The sequence below is a fragment of the Vulpes lagopus genome, chromosome 4, assembly GCF_018345385.1.
Source record: "Vulpes lagopus strain Blue_001 chromosome 4, ASM1834538v1, whole genome shotgun sequence".
Lineage (NCBI taxonomy): Eukaryota > Metazoa > Chordata > Mammalia > Carnivora > Canidae > Vulpes > Vulpes lagopus.
This window is the reverse complement of record NC_054827.1, coordinates 86128468-86145572: the sequence shown is the minus strand read 5'-3', so window position 1 is coordinate 86145572 and position 17105 is coordinate 86128468. Positions and strand designations below refer to the sequence as shown.

At 38.5% G+C, this 17105-nt stretch overlaps 1 protein-coding gene across 4 annotated transcripts in view; it reads left to right on the top strand.

The window, feature by feature from the left end:
* Positions 1-17105, top strand: part of RASGRF2 (Ras protein specific guanine nucleotide releasing factor 2) — a 238392-nt gene that overhangs the window by 112430 nt on the left and 108857 nt on the right. For all 4 annotated transcript variants that reach the window (XM_041752325.1, XM_041752326.1, XM_041752327.1 and 1 more), the window contains exons 10-15: positions 111-271; positions 1164-1230; positions 1940-2076; positions 10471-10553; positions 15596-15844; positions 16491-16879. In XM_041752325.1, coding sequence (XP_041608259.1) covers positions 111-271; positions 1164-1230; positions 1940-2076; positions 10471-10553; positions 15596-15844; positions 16491-16879 — 1086 coding nt within the window. The remainder of the gene's footprint in view (positions 1-110; positions 272-1163; positions 1231-1939; positions 2077-10470; positions 10554-15595; positions 15845-16490; positions 16880-17105) is intronic.

Sequence of the window (17105 nt, the reverse complement as noted above, 5' to 3'; positions counted from 1 at the left end):
ATAAGTCCTTGGTGTCTTGGGAAACAAGCCCTAGAGTTTATTACATCAAGAACAGCTCTCACTTGACATAATTTTAATTGCTATGTATTCTTCACTTTTGTGATCACCAGGTTCTCTTATTCAAGTACCTTCTGTTGAGAGGGGAAAACTTAGTAAAGTTCGCCTGGGTTCATTGTCTTTGAAAAAGGAAGGAGAAAGACAGTGCTTCTTATTTACAAAACACTTTTTAATTTGTACAAGAAGTTCAGGAGGAAAGCTACATCTGCTCAAGGTACGGGTTTTACATGACTATTCCATCTATGTCCATGCACTTGAGAGGCATCCAGGTTAATTTGAATGTGGCTTTCCCACGCCTAGTATCGTAAAACCCAGATTGTCACAAGCGCATAGTGAGGTAATGTACAGTTGCTAAGCTTGACATGTACTTTGTTGTCAGTTGTATCCAAAATAATAGAAATTTAAGTATTTCCATTAAGAAGTGCAATTAAAATCACCTGGAAAGAATTATTACTATTGAGCTGCAAAAATCTTGTTAAGTCACGACAGCGTACTGATCTAATATTTGCTAGATGCTTTTTAATCTTGCTCTGTCAAGAGGCAGCGAATCACAGCCTGCGGCCTGTTAATACAGTTTTATTGGAACACAGCCACGCTCATGTGTTTACATATTGTCTGGTTGCTCTCATGCTTTTTTAAATGATAGAATTGAGTAGCTGCGATAGGGATTGTATGGCTTGCAAAGCCTAAAAGATTTACTATCTTGCTCTTCATAGAAAAAGTTTCCCTATCCATACCTTCTGTTATTAGTGCACGAAATATCATCCAGCACCACGATGATGGCTTTCTACTGCTTCCAGCACTTTCTGCTTGATGGGTTCAGCTGCATTCACTCTCAGGGTGCCTCCCACTCTCCCACAGACTGACTTGCTAAATTTATAAACACTGTGAGTGAGAGGGGTTTGAGGGAGAAGAACCATGAAGTTCAATGAGTTTAATTACCTTTTACACAACTAAATTTAGTTTTGGAACCTATGAAAAACTATTTACGATGCAGAACTGTTATGCTTTCTTCCATGGCAATTTGAATCAAAGGTTTATAAATCTGAGCTTCCCAACTCACGCAAGACTGTCAGCCTCTTAATGAGAAATTGGTTTGTTTCCAGACAGGTGGGGTTCTCTCTCTAATAGAATGTACATTGATTGAGGAGCCCGATGCAAGTGATGATGACTGTAAGTCACATTCTATCTCTTAGAATTATAGTAGAATAACAAGGGTTTATGGTTTTTATCTACTGAGAGCTAAGAAGAGCTGCTTAAGGAGGCAGGAAAGGGGTTGAGAATACACTCCCTGAAGTCATTTACATATGAAAAGTTCTGTTGAATCATTTAACCTGTGAACCTTGTTAAAGATTTTATTTATTTATTCATGAAAGACAGAGAGAGAAGCAGGCTCCATGCAGGGAGCCCGACGTGGGACTCGATCCCAGGTCTCCAGGATCACACCCCAGGTGAAAGCAGCGCTAAACCGCTGAGCCACCGGGGCTGCCCATCTTGTGAACCTTGTTAAACCATCTTTGGGACTTCACATTTTACTGAGTTTGTCTCATGATAGTGACTTTTTAGTGGCAGAGAAGAAAGGAATTGAATTAGAGAGTATTGAAATTCTGTAGATTGTGGAAATGAAAAAAAGAGAGAAAGAAAGAAAAAGAAAACAAAACAGGAAGTGACTAGGAGACAGGGATCCTAGTCCTGAGTAACCTGCTGACCTCAGCTTCTTTGTCTGCTTATGAGCTTAGTACAGGCTTCCCCTTGCCTGAGAAGCCCAAGAAGTACCATGTTGCTGAAATGAGATCCAATATTGTCACTAGAACTCTGTGAAAGCAGCTATCACTCGTATCTCTATGTTCACATCTAACTGTTTGCTTTACATGTGTTGAAGCTAAAGGTTCTGGGCAAGTGTTTGGACACCTGGATTTTAAAATAGTAGTGGAGCCTCCTGATTCTGCCCCTTTCACTGTAGTCTTGTTAGCACCTTCACGCCAAGAGAAGGCTGCCTGGACGAGCGACATAAGTCAGGTAAGCAAGTGGCATTTGCCGTAAATTGTGTTCTTGTTTTTCTTTTCTTTTTTTTTTTTTTAAGGTTTTATTAATTCATGAGAGACACAGAGAGAGACAAAGAGGCAGAGGGAGAGGGAGAAGCAGGCTCCATGCAGGAAGCCCAATGTGGGACTCAATCCCAGGACCCCGGGATCATGTCCTGAGTCAAAGGCAGACGCTCAACCATTGAGCCACCCAGGCATCCCTGTTGTCATTTTTCTTAATTTCACAACATAAACTTGGAAAGATTTTTAGTTATTTTGTTTTTATTAAAAAAACTTCCATCTGGTTGCTGTGGTCACTGCCATCACCACTGTGTATCTTGCTAGAGCTGGAATCATTTGTCATTGTTGTTTGTTTTTCTTTGTAAGTTTAACATTTACCTGAAATGTGGTCCTTCCATTTTAGTTTCTGGGCATTTTTGTACAAGCTATAAGTGTAATTGGTTGTGTCGAAGAGTGTTTAAAATTGCCCTGTTAGTGATAAATTATCCAATGATCCCCACTAGATTATCTTTTGCTGCTTTGTTTCTGAGGTAGGAAAATGGTGAGAGATACAAAAACAGCTAACAAGGGCCTTGGTGAGAAATCACAAATTAAAGAATCCCATCAAAGAAAAGTGTCTGTAGTATGAAACCTGAAAATGAGCTTTCTTTTATTTTATATAGAAAAAAATAGGAAATGGATTTACTTACTTTTCCTTGATCAGGAATGCTCAGTTAAGGAATTGCCCAAAGGCTCAGAAATTGGAAATATATCAAAACTAGTTGTGATTGGGCTTAGGCATTCCTAAATCCAAGCTCCACATTAATTTTTACTCCATTAGCCAGCATAGGAGAAAAATGTTCGTGTAAGGAAAATATTAAAAGGCTTGGTAATTATTTTCCAAGTTGTTAACTCAAGATTGGGGCAAATGGAAAAAACTTATACTGTAGATTCAAATACCTTCTTTTCTCTTCTGAAGAGCTCATAGTAATTTATATATAAATCTTAGGTAAAAATATTAATTTTTTTCTGAGTGACTAAGAACTGAGGGAAAATAGACAATATAGGGCAAAATAATTATTTTTATGCGTCAAAGAAATTTTACATACTTAATCTAATTTGATCCTTATAATGGTATTCTGAAGGTAGACAGAAATATCAGCCCATTTCATAGGTGAGGCACACGAGGTTTGGTGGAAGGCTGTTTGTCCAAAGTTACACTACTGTGTTGAGTCAGGAGCCAAACCTAATCCAATCAAAACCAAACCTTATTAGCATTCTAAATGTTCTCTACAGGAAGGCTGGATTTTTACGTATATGCCCCAGGATTTCTTTGACGGTGAATAAATAGCTTGAAGTGACGGTGCTTCTTTTCTGGCCAAAAAAAAGAATGAAAACTTGGGATCTTCTATATTTGCATAATTATATCCTTGTGGTGATTTATTAATACTTTCATTAGCTCCGTGCTGTAAGAATTAATACTTTAGTCCCTGTTCGTAATACATCTCTTACCTTATGAAACTCTGAATCACCCACTGATTCTATGAATGTTTTCTGAGCAATCAACATATACTACCAGGTATCATGTGGGTATCAGGGATACGGCGATAGTCCCTGTTCTCGAAGAGATGGGCAGGCCAATCGGGAAGAAAGGGCCGTGGACAGTGTAATGCAACAACGTAGGTGTTAGGAAGCTAAGATAATTAGAGCAAATGGGGAGAATAGGAGTAGGCAAAAATGTTTTTCTAGCTGCTTCTAGCTTCTACCTTATGATATAACTGGGGCTCCTAAGATACAGAATTGATTAAAGCTCCAAACCTTCCTTAGCGTGCCTGGTGTGGCATTGCTATGGAAGAAAGACCCTTAGGTGCTTGGATGATCCTATAACTGGTTTCTTCAAGAAAGAGTACAATGCTTTGTCTGCCATGAGCATCCAAGTGAGTCTACCTACTTAGACTCCATCTTGAGGCAGAAGTATACAACTTCTTCATATTTTTCCCTAAGTCTCAATGGCTGATATGTTAAATTCTACTAGATTGTGTCTCCAAGTGAATTGGAAAATAAAGCTAACAGAAAGTTATATCATTTTGAGTGACAATGATATAATTCATGAAATTACTATTTGATGGAGCCTTGATGTTGTGTGGCTTTGGCATATATTATTACATTCGTTCAACAAATATATTTATGCAGTGATACTATATGCCAGGTACTGCTTAGGCACCTGTGATATATCATGAACAAAAGAGGTAACAACAACAAAAATTCCCTGACCTCATACAGCTTACATTCTAGTGAGAGGAAGATCGAAAATAAAGAGTAAATGTAATAAATAAAAGCATACTATTTTATGCTAGAAGGTGATGGGACATGGTAGAAAGGGTTGCACTACTGGGGGTAGGTGTGGGTAGGTACACTTTTAAAATGGTAGTCACCTCAGGCTACAGGAGACATCTGAACAATGACTGTAGCAGGTGATGGAAATACCATACGAGTATGTGAAGAAAGGAAAGTCATTTCAAAGAGAAGGAAGAGCAATTGCAAAAACTCTAAAGTAGGAGGACACTACCTATTTTGAGGAACAGCATCAAGTCAGTGTTGTTGAAGTGGAATGTATGAGAGGGAGAATAGGAAAAGAAGAAATCAGGGTGGTAACAAAGGTCCAACCAGGGAGAGCCCCCTACACCAATGAAAGGTCTTTAGCTTGCACTCGGAGTCAGATGAAAAGCTCTTTAAGAATTTGGCAAAGGAATTCCATGATCTGACTTCCTTTTTAAAGGCTTCTTGGCCTGTTGTGTTGCATATAGACTGGGAATGGAGGGTAAGGGTGGAAACAGGGAGCTGAATGAGAAGGGTATGGTAGTCATCCAGGTGAGGGTTCTTGAAGGCTCAGATCAGCATGGCAGGAATGGAGTCTGAGATAAGGATTTTGATTCTGGATTCATTTGGAAGGTAGAGCCAGCAGAGTTTAATTATGGCTTATATTTGGGGTAGGAGAGAAAAAGAAGAGTCAAGGATGTCTTCAGAGTTTTTGGCCTGAGCCACTGGAAGAATAGAGTTGTCATTAACAGAGATTTTGTGGTGAATATCAGAAGCTTACTCCAGATATGTTCAGTTTCAGAAGGCGGTTAGACATTTGTATGGAGTTGTTAAGTAAGCAAGACTGTTAGATATTTGCATGGAGTTGTTAAGTAAGCAACTTACTGAGTTGTTAAGTGAGCAGTGGTCCAGCACTTAGGGGAGAGGGAGAGGTTCAGGTGGGAAAGTCTGTGTCATCTAGGTCACATTTAAGGCAACGAGGGTATTGAGACCACATAGGGAGTAAATAGGGATAGAAGTGAGAAGAGGGCTATGGACTGAGTCAGGGGTCATGGAGAACAGTGAGAGGACTGAGAAGGTTCCACCAGTGTGGTTGGACAGCCATGAGGGTGTGGTGTCCTGGAAGTCAAGTGGGGAAATGTACCAAGGAGGAGGGAGCGGTCATGTGTCAACTGCTCCTAAAAGCTGAGTATAGTAGTGAGTGCTCTGAGCTACTTAGCCTTTTTGCCAATGTAAGGTTTCATTAGTGGGTTGTAGGGTTGTGCTATTGATTGAGCCTAGCCAGCTGCCAAGCAGCCTGCATCTCCATTGGCTTTGTTCTCTGCTTAAAATATTTTCATTTTAGGGGGGAAATTATGCAATATACATACAGTGATGGTATTTGTCAGTCTCCCAGTATATCTCTGGACATATTCATTTTTAATAAGATGAGCCCACTGAATGCTTGAAAATGCACTGTTTAATATTTTATTATGTATATGTAAGAACATGGACATAAAAAGGAAATAATAATACTCCCAATACTCAGCACACTAAATTAATATTTATCAAAATATTTCCACAGATAACTATGGTAGAGTTGCCTGAGGATTTTTGTAAACTTGCAGATTCCTGAGTCCATATTCCAGACACCCCCCAGGTTTAATAAGCTCCACAGATCACTTTTGCACAATTAAATTGGAGAACCTTTGCTCTGAAAATCAGTGGTTTCCATCTCTAAAACCTCCACAATCCTGCCATACAGAAATAATTTTACAGTTTGGCTCTCAGTGTATATATACATTATTTTCATGTTTTACCTCATTTGTACCTTTCGGTATTCCTGAAGATTCTTCATATTGGGGTCTTCTAATGGCCATACACACTACCACGTTGACATACCTCTTTTCCAGCTTTTCCTAAATAATTGAATATATTCTGGGTTTTAGCATTAATATGTGATGTGGTGCTGCGCATTGTTCTACAGGGAGTTACTCTCCCTTTCAAGGTCCCTTGTTGTCCTGTCTTCCCCACAGAGGGTCAGGTTGGTACAAAGGGCCTGTTCACTTCCATGACTTCGTGATTCATGACTTGATAGACTGCCAAAATGCAAGAAATCTGTACCTCACCATTTTCACTACCTCATCAGCAAGGTATCTGTGCAACTTTTTTCTAAGTCCTGTGCCAATGTTGAGTTTTGTCATTTCTATCACATCTTCCTATTTAATGGAAACGTGGTAGGATTCTCCACTGGTTTTAATTTACATTTCTATAATTATCAATGAGATTAACATTTCTACCATTTTTATTTCTTATCTTTTATGCCAGATGGACATCTATTCATTGGAGCTATCCTTATAGACTAGGGAAATAAACATTTTCTTTCAAGTCAAATTATGAATATGTCCTCCATTATTCCATCATTTTATCTTTGTCACTCTATTTTGCTAGATCTAATTTTTTTTGTGACTTGATTTGAAGCTACCTTGCTAAGTTATTGTACCATGTTATACTAATCACATATGGCTCTTATTTAAGATAATAAAGTAGTTTCTGAGTATTGATACAATCTCAGTTTCACATAAAGAACTCGATATAAAAATTACGACTATTGGTTTTGCCAGGCCTCTTTCTCTGGAGCTATAATTTTTAGAAGTAACAATTGCTTGAATGATTAATTACACCTTTAGTTACACCAGTAAGGCCATAATTAACTGTTGGCACCTCCAACAAAACGAACAAATAGCTAATGGTCTTGACCAATAATTCTTCCCTTTTTATCTATTTATAGGGAAAAATTTGAGGCTGAGGATTTGACCATTTATTTCAATATAGTGCATTCATTTATGCATGTCTTCTTGTCATACATAATAGTGTATTAAACAGATTTTTCTGTAATTATGGGTATTAACTAAAATGCAGAATTAAAATTCACCTCTAAGCTTGGTTTGGGCAGATGTGTGAAAATGTACACCTTGTGTAAAGAAATCTATAGCACTCTCACATGCTTTCTCCCTTAAAATAGCTTCTCTGGAATCAATAGAGAATTTTTTACTTTAAATTAAAAGGTGAATTGAAAGAAAAAAAATGGAATCTAACCTTTCTTCCCACTACTTAGAAGTGTTAGAAGGTAAAAAGGGTGGAGACATAGTAGACTACGGACCTTTGAACAGGTATTGCCTTAAGCAAGATCCTCAAAAGACCTTGCTGGAGAAGTCATTCTCAACAATTGTCTAAGGACCAATTGCATCAAACTTACACAGGGCTATCGTGAACATACATGTTATACTATTAATCCTATTAATTTCAAGGTTTAATTCACATAGATTTGATGTGTGCTTAGAGATGTGACACCTAGTTTATCCTGATTCTTCTTGAATGAGTGAACTGTATTCATTTTCCCAGGGCTCAGTCACTTTTCCCCAACATAACTAAAGGACAGGCTTATATGGTCATGAATTTATACCATGCCTTGCAATATAAATATAGTCATACATACATTGTTCTGTTATAGTCTAACTTTTTTATGGAAGGAAACCCTTTCTCCAGTGCGGCATTATTGAAAGTCCCAAGTGGAAGTGAGATATAATACTCTTGTTGAAGTAGAGCTGGTGGACACAGAGCCCCCAAGAGTTCTTTTTGTTCACCCATGTTGTTGCTGCAGCCTGTCTGTGGAGCCTCTAGGAAATAAGGATTTTTATTACATGGCCTTTGAGCTTTGGTTCAGATTGCAGGTATGTTTTGATTTCCTGAAACCTGAGCATAAGTGAAAACATTTTTTCTCTTGAAAATAATTTTAATGCTTCACACAGTAAATCAGAAAGATTTATGAATGAGAAAGGACACTGGCTAATGAGATGGTCAAGAGTAGTCACATAAACCTCTTTTGGATCTAAAATATTTATCTCAAGTTCCAATTCTGACAGTGTAGAGGACTGAGCTGATTTAGTTCCCCCCCTAGTTACAAAAACAGAAATGTTTAAGATTAAAAAATCAGTATAATAAAAAAAAATAATACATTGGTGATATTTACAGATATAAAAGGAAATCTCTAGTTGTCAGAAATACTGAAGAAACTTAAAGTTAGAGCAGAAAGCTTTTAAGTTGAAGACATAGAGACCTAGGAATGATTTTAGATTGAGTATTGGTCCCAAGCCTGAGGAGCTTTAGCCAAGGTAGCCTTGGATCCCTTAAAGGAATTAAGCTCCTTAAATAAAGCCTAGATATTGGAAGGGTATCCCTTCCATCAGATAAGAACTCAAAAAACTCTTCCGATTAGCCCAAAAAAGAAATAAGGAAGTTTGGTTTTGTCTTGGGTTCTGATTTTTCAGAAATCTCCCTTGAAAAAAATGAACACATTTCTGGCCTATGGGATTTCAAATTTAAATGCACAGTATTCACATGGTGTGAAAAATGCAAACCGAGAAATTAATGTAAAAGCAATTTTTGGCACTGTTGAAATCCTAGGACTGCTTGGTAGGAGCAAACACCAAAAGTCATTCCATTAACAACACTTTACAGGGGTCCTGGGATCAAGTCCTCCATCAGGCTCCCCTCAGGGAGCCTGCATCTCCCTCTGCCTATGTCTCTCTCTTTCTGTGTATTTCTCATGAATAAATAAATAAAATCTTAAAAAAAAAAAACAACAACCCAACACAACACTTTACAATTCAGGCCTCATGACAGTGTGCTCAATATCAAAAATTACAATTATGTGATAATTTATCTATCATGAGAGAGTCAGAAAACACAGTGAACAGTAGAATTAATACTGCTGGAACCTCAGATAGTAGAATGGCAACTTGGAAAAGACTATAAAATAAGAATGTTTAAAATATATGAAAGAAAGAAAGAGGGAGGGAGGAAAGAAAGAAAGGGAGGAAAAAGAAAAGATTATTATATAAAAAGTCCAGGTTGCTCTAAGAACCAAAGAGAAATCTAAACATGGAAACTATAATCCTAAATCACCCTAAAACTGTTGTTTGTGTAACTATGCCATTTGCTTGAAACGTTAAAGGAAACTGAAGGAACATTGTTCATTTTCCACATTTCTCACCAAACACCATCTCTGTCCTCTCATCTTCCTGTGTTGGTGACTCAAGCAGCATCCTCATTGTGCTTTAGAAACCTTGAGAATGAAAAGAAGGCCACTGGGGTAAAGGATCACTTATCCCATGTCTTCTCCCCCTGTGTGTAAGTCCGGTCCTTACACAACACCTTTCCCATGCCCTCACCCTCCACCAATCAACCTCTTTACACCATTTAATTACTGTTATAAATCACTATGCCGTATCCTAGTAACTAGAGATAATTTTTGATTTTAGAAATGGCTTAAATCTTTTCTCATTTTCTGTTTTGTTCAAAGGGAATATGTGTAATTCAAAATAAATCCTTCTCTAACCCTTCTCTAGTTGCAGAGGGAATTTTTAAATTGATAAGGCATAAGTAAATAAGGCAGCGGAAATTAGCAAAAGTTCTTGAATTTCCTCCTCTAGAGAAAAGAGAAAAATGATGAATAGGGCTTTATGCATTCCAGAAAGAGGAGAAAGTACACAATGCATCCTCATCAAATCAACATGGTGCCATTAGAAACTGTTAGAGAGACTAGTAAAATGTGGGAATTTGTCGGCAAAAAACACCTCAGAGGCAGGCATAGAGTTTACTAGTGATCTAGAAGATGAATTCCATCCAAGAAAGCCATCATTTCTACTCAGCCTGTCCCAGACCACCCTCGGGCAGAGAATGAATACAGCAGAGGCAGTTACTGTCAGAAGGTATAAACCTCTCAACTGGTGCAGCTACTGACAGAGAACTGTCATGATGTGACACTGAGGCCAGAGTCCTTAGGAAATACATTCCAGGAGAATACAGCTCTTATACCTATCCTCAGGTATTCGCCAGGTGCACAGTTTTGGTATCTAGATATTGAATCTGTTCATCAAAGTATAATGTTTCCTGCTGCTGTGTGTGTGTGCGCGCACAGATGAAATGAGAAACTAAACTTGTTTTTGTGGCTATAAACAATTCTGAGAATATATGATCTGCCCAGGTTTGCATGTGGATTGTAATTGTTTATTTTTTCATTTCACAGTGTGTGGACAATATACGGTGTAATGGTTTAATGACTATAGTATTTGAGGAGAATTCCAAAGTTACTGTGCCCCATATGATTAAGTAAGTGTAATAATCCTTTCCCTTACATTTTAATCAAGTCGAATTGGTAAAGAAGATAAAGCCCTGCATAAAATATTGCTTCAGTAGTATTCCACTTCATTTTTATGAGTATGTTTCTTGACAGGAATGTGATAATTCATGGTATGCTATTATAAATCATAAGACTTTCAAAATGGCTTTTCATAGTTTATTGATTCATAGCATAAAAAATGTTTTTTATACTGTTACATGTGCTTTCATTCAAGACAAAAAGCCTATTGAGATTTTTCAAGTTCAGTATAGAAAGTTGTGACAGCCAGATGTATCCAAGGTCAGAAGCTGGGTCAAAGGATGGCAGATTCTTCTGGCATCTTCCCAGTGGGTATGAATCGTATTACTCGGATTTGGTTGTAGAGATATATATTTAGATTTCGAAGGCACTTGATGAGTCAACTGGTCTTCCCATGGTACGTTTACCTACTGCTCATATGTGGATTTGCCCAGGTCTGTCATCATGCTCTTTCTCTATTTTGTTAACAAAACATATCCTATAAGGTGATCAATAGGGAAACTGTAGTTTAAAATGAGAAGTGGTATCATTAACTATGTGCCATTGCTCTCTGTATTAATGCTTTTGTCTCTACATACTTTTTTCTATTCCAAATTCGGGAAGTGTTTCAGGAGTATTTTGAAGCTGACCAAATTGTTCCCTGTTCTCATTTTTTTTTTTTTTTTGGTTATTTGCAGCTCAAATTCTAAGAATAAAACATATTTTTGAAAGCAGTCCTGTTATATCTTTTTAAAAAAAGTTACACGAAAACTAAGAAAATATTTGTCTTCTATGCATTTTTAATGTGGATTTTTTTTTAGGTCTGAGCTGTTTGTGCTAAGGCAATAAATAACATTAATTTTCCTCTTTTGATAGGTAATAAGTATGCTTAGCACCATCCCAACAGTATAGCTTTTAGAACTTACTAATTATTGTATCAGATGAAGGCAGTATACATTATACTATTGAGATGAAGGCAGTGTACATTATACTATTGTTGTAATTATTACAGGAAAATATAAACTGTAAGAGACTGATAATATTTTAAATTACTGGTCAAATTTAAAAACATTTTAGGTAGAATCATTTTAAGGTTCCAGGGCAAAGATTCCTTTAGCATTAAGTTTTTTTGGTTTTTAATACAGTATAGTTTTTTTAACCACATTATTTAAAAATGTATGATGCTAAGATTAAGACCAGGTATGCAGTATTCGACCAAAAGGTCTAAATTGTGACTTAATTTTTAAATTCACATCACTGGGTTTGATGATTTAAATTTTAAATTTTCTGCCATGGGATTCTTATTTTAATATTTCACAAAATAGCCTATGTTACTTTTATTCATTTCTGAAAGTACTTTCTTGAAGGCTAGACAGCCATGAAAGTCCCAACTGCTTTAGAATGAAAATATGTAAGTTGGACATTGTGGCCAAGTTATAAGCTCCTAAACCCTAAGGTTACTTCACATATGCTAGACATACATTTTGTTGACTTTAAAAACAAATACAGATGCAAACTTCCCTTTTGTGCCTGACTGGTTATGGCTGGAACCCAAATGCATCTTCTGTCCCCTGTGGGGTCAATTTGACCAATGCCCATGTCCAACCTCATCTGTGTAACCACCCCCCACACAGACCAAGCTTTCCCCCTTTCAGGTGCACAGAGTGACCTTGAGTGAATGGAGACTGCTCTTCTGCTAGGGCAGAAACCTGTAGCTCAGGCTGTAAAGGTTTTGTATTAGAGTCATGCACATTTTGATGCCCATTTTGATCTATCCCATTCTAGCCATAAACCCACAGCAGAGGAAAGTCTCCTATGTTTCTTTGTTTCATTTTTCCCAGCTTCACTGAGTCTAGTTTTCCTCAGTCAGAGGCAAGAGGATAATTTTGCAGTCTCTGTTCCTTCTGATATTCCCTCTGTGGCCCTATTCTACCCTAAGTCCTGTAGTAGTGCCTCCCTGTGCATCTCCTTAGCCACATACCACGAAAAAAAAAAAAAAAAAAGAACTTTTTTTGAGACTTAAAAGAAAAACTATATTAATTGTATCTGTTACTGACATGGCATCACTTTGCAGGCACTCACTTCCCTTTAAAACTTTAGTAATTATAATAGGTGATCTGGGTTTGATGTCTCAAGATTGCTTTTTACAGTATTCACCAAAAAGGAATTGTTCTTGTCACAGGAGGCTTAGGTAATGCATTCTACCTTACTGGAGAGTCCCTTAGGAAATAAACACTGTGTTCAGTGTAATAAAAGACAAATAATTTCATTATATTGAATTTATTTTCTTTTCTTAAAAGGAAAATGTAATCATAATTTTGAAGGACAGTGGTGTAATTAGTTTTATTTTAATTTCATGTTGCCACACATATTTTTTCTTCCAGTGTTGTTATTTTTTAAGTAAGCTCTGTGCCCAATGTGGGGCTAGAACTCTCCACCCTGAGATTAAGAGTTTGTGTGCTCTACTGACTGAGCCAGTCAGGTGCCCCATTTTTTCTGATGTTTTGAATAAAGTAATTATGTCGAAAGATGCAAAGCTCTAAACTACCATTAGAATGCAAAATTATGATATTTATTAAGTGGAGATACCCCTTTAAGCAGTGCTTTCCATTTTAGGGTATGGTAGGATAAGGCTTCCTTCCTTTTAATAATAGTTGATCTCACCTTTCTTAGAAAATAGAGATTATTATTGGGAAAATGGTTGGGGAGAAAGTGATTACCTTAATCAGTCATCTTCTAGAAGACTGATTGATTCATGAAAGTTCTGCGATCTTTCTCCTAATGAGAAAATTAAAAACCATAAAAGTAAAGAGTAAGGGTCACATAAACAGTGGGGAAAAAGAGCCCCACACTATTTTCAAGAATCTCAAAAAGATGCACTTGTGTATTTTCGAGATCAATAATGTGGCTCAAAGTAACAGGCCACCCTTAGTTCCTCAGCAGGGTAAGCTGCTCATTTAAAATGCTCTTTTGAGCCTGCAAATGAAGTACTTTTGCCTGCACCAAGCATATGTTGGGGTGGGAAGTTTCCAAGAGCAGCTAAGAAAGTTATTGATTCCTTTTTATTTGAAAGAAAATAAATATATAATTTAAAAACCCTCGAAGTGCTGAAGGGGCTAATTAAGGGTACTCAACAAGCGAACTGATTCTAAGCAAGCAGTTGCCTCACTGAACGTTCCTGGCCCTGCAGCATGTCCTTTAATCAAGTGGTGAAATCCAGAACTTCACCGATGGCTTGTTCTGAGATACTGCAGTGGAAGGAACAAGGAGTCTCAGAAGGGAATGCAAAAAGTCTGGGCAGTCCTAATGAAGGTGCATTTCTTTGAGCCCCACTTGGATTCCACTTCTGCTTCCAAGCATGTTCTCTTACAAGCTTTGCCTCTCTGCTGGCCTCTTTTGCCCTTTCTAACAAATGTGTGCCACAGGCTGAGGGCTCTGAGCACAGCCAATGACTGTGAGGGCTGCTGTGTGAATCTTCCCCTCAGTGTGCTCATCCACCTGCACACGCTGCTCAGGCACCTGGGGAATCCAGTAGGGTTAAGGAGGTTTTACACAGTGAGGGGGGAAAAAAAAAAAAAAGCAGAACACTGCAGGGGGCAATGGCGAATCTCTACCATTACTTTTTTTTTCTTTTGGGATGAAGATATTTTTAACAGTACAAAATATTGCAAAATAATGAAGACATAACATTGCACACAATTTATGGATTAAACTGTACTCCTAAAATGGATAGCCCTAAATGCATTAATGAGCCAGGAAGAATGGAATGAATTAAGCATTCAATTAGAGAAGTTAGAAAAAGAATGACAAAATAAACTAAGAAAGTGTGGAAAGAAAATAAGGACAGGCATGAATACATTAAAATATAGAAAAACAGTAGAATTGATTAAAGAGCCAGCTCTAAAGAGAAAAATACCTAAGACTATAACTTGTTGGTTTAGTTAAGAAAAAAAGGGAAGAATATAAATGCACAAAATTAAAAGTGAGGAAAAAAAAATAACCACAGATATAGCAGTGATATCTGTATCTTCCTGTCCCCTCTCCCCATCTGTGGGAAGAACATCACCCATTACTTTTTAGGCACACTTCTGATATCCTGATCTAAGATCACAAGCAATGTCCCTACTAAATAGGGCATTTGGTTTCATTTCCCTAAGAAAACATGATTGAAGTAGAGAGAGAAGTGAAGGATAGCAGAATGTACCACCCTAAAACATGCCACTTGGGCATATTGGTTGAGCTGTAGGCACTTGAAAAACAGCAAATGCAGGGAGAAACTTTCTCTGAACTCCTCTTATTTGCTACCTAAATACAGATCCTCCAAAAGGCATTCAGTTGTCATAAATTAAGAACCATAAATCAACCTGGTTGAATTTCATCAACCAGGAAGGATTGACTTTTATTGTAGGAGAGGAGACTGGAAGTCAACACCCCACCTGGATGAACTGTCCCTAACTATCATACCTCCCATCTAGTCTCCTAAGGGCCCATTTATCTTTCCTAAAAATCATTTACATTCCCCTAAGAGGCCTATACCCTCTCCCCCCCCACACACACCTTTTCCATTAGGATGGTACTTAAGCCTGAATTCTAAGCCACCTCTGGGAGTTGCTTATTTTTCCCTGGGTATCTCCCATGTGTACATGAGAGATGCATGTTAATCAACTTCTGTTTGTTTATCTCCTGCTAATCTGTCTTTTATTACAAAAGTCTCCACCAAGAACTCAGAAAGGTAGAGGGAAAATTATTTTTCTTCCCCTGCAGAAGGAATCCACAGAGTGAAATGGATTATTATTACCTTCTCCACAATTAATTCTGACCTTCCTAAATTATAATGATTTATTTGATGTTTTAATAGCCCTGCCTTCTTGCATGTAATAAGTCATATCAACATCTTTTATCAACTGCAATGGGAAGCCCCCATACAAGTGCATGTTTCCACAGTCTGAAATACTCTGTGGCCGAGAGGAAGCCACGTCCTGGTTTTATTCTTATGTTCCTGCTTTGTGCGTAGGTCTGATGCCCGTCTTCATAAAGATGACACCGACATTTGCTTCAGTAAAACACTCAACTCCTGCAAAGTGCCCCAGATCCGCTATGCCAGCGTGGAGCGCCTCCTGGAGCGGCTGACAGACTTACGGTTTCTCAGTATCGATTTCCTCAATACCTTTCTGCACACCTATCGTATTTTCACTACAGCAGCTGTGGTGCTGGCAAAACTTTCTGACATATACAAGAGGCCTTTTACCTCCATTCCTGTCAGGTAGGCCCAGGATCTGCCTGTCGTGAAAGCTAGCCCCCCCTGGTCCCTGGGTCTCCACGGGGATGGGAAGACAGACACTCTGCAGAGCTGCTCCTACAGGATTGGCTTGCCTGGGAACTTATATGCCCTGCCTGGAGAAGGGGTGGGTAGAGGTCACAGATGGTTCTCCACAGAAGAAGTTAAGAACTCTAGTGTCCCCAGGTCATCTTTGCTTGCTCCACGATTATTTGGAAGCTAACTCTATTGTTTTAGGCTTTCCTATTATTATTATTATTTTTAACAGTTGTGCTTTTCCAACTTTCACACACATTAAGAATCACCCAAGGGTCTTGTTAAATTGTAGACTGTGATTTAGCGTGTCTGGATAGAGCCTGAATTCTGCATTTCTAACAAGCTCCCCAGAGATACCCGTGCTGCTGGTCTTTGGGCCACAGTTTAGTAAGCAAGGGTTTAGACTCAGTCTAAAAAATGTCTGTATTCCTTTCGGAAGTGTGTGGTATATAGGTAGCATTTAAATGAAGGAAATCCAACAACAGAAGTGTGATGATATTGTGCCTTTTTATGTAGGGAGCATGTTCTGAATGATATCAGGGGAATAGTTTTTACTTGGCTATAATCTGTTAATAGCTTCTGCTCTCATTTTTAGGTCATTAGAATTGTTTTTTGCTACCAGCCAGAACAATAGAGGTGAACATTTGGTGGATGGCAAATCCCCACGCTTGTGTCGCAAATTCTCTTCCCCCCCACCGCTGGCTGTGTCCAGGACGTCCTCCCCAGTGAGGGCCAGAAAGCTGTCCTTGACTTCTCCATTGAACTCAAGGATAGGAGCGTTGGACCTGACCACCTGTTCAGCATCCAGTAGTCCTACCGCCACCCACAGCCCCGCTGCCTCCCCACCACCGCACACCGGGAAAGTACCGTTGGATCTTAGCAGAGGCCTTCCTTCTCCAGAGCAAAGCCCGGGATCTGTAGAAGAGCACGTGGATAACCCCCGCATGGATCTGTGTAACAAGCTAAAACGAAGTATTCAAAGAGGTATTACCCAGCTGCCGGCCCCCTTCCCCACCATTCCTTCTGGAACCCCACATCCCTTTCTTTATAGCTTTCCTACTTCTTTGTAGAAAGTAGAATGAATACAATGGCTAGTTAGAAGAGGAAATTCCTGTAGGTAACTCTAGCCTGTGTGCAAAGGAGAGCAAAAGTAGCTGTCCTGAGGTCTTCTACGGCAAAAGGCTAATTGTCATCAGTTGTATATGGAAGA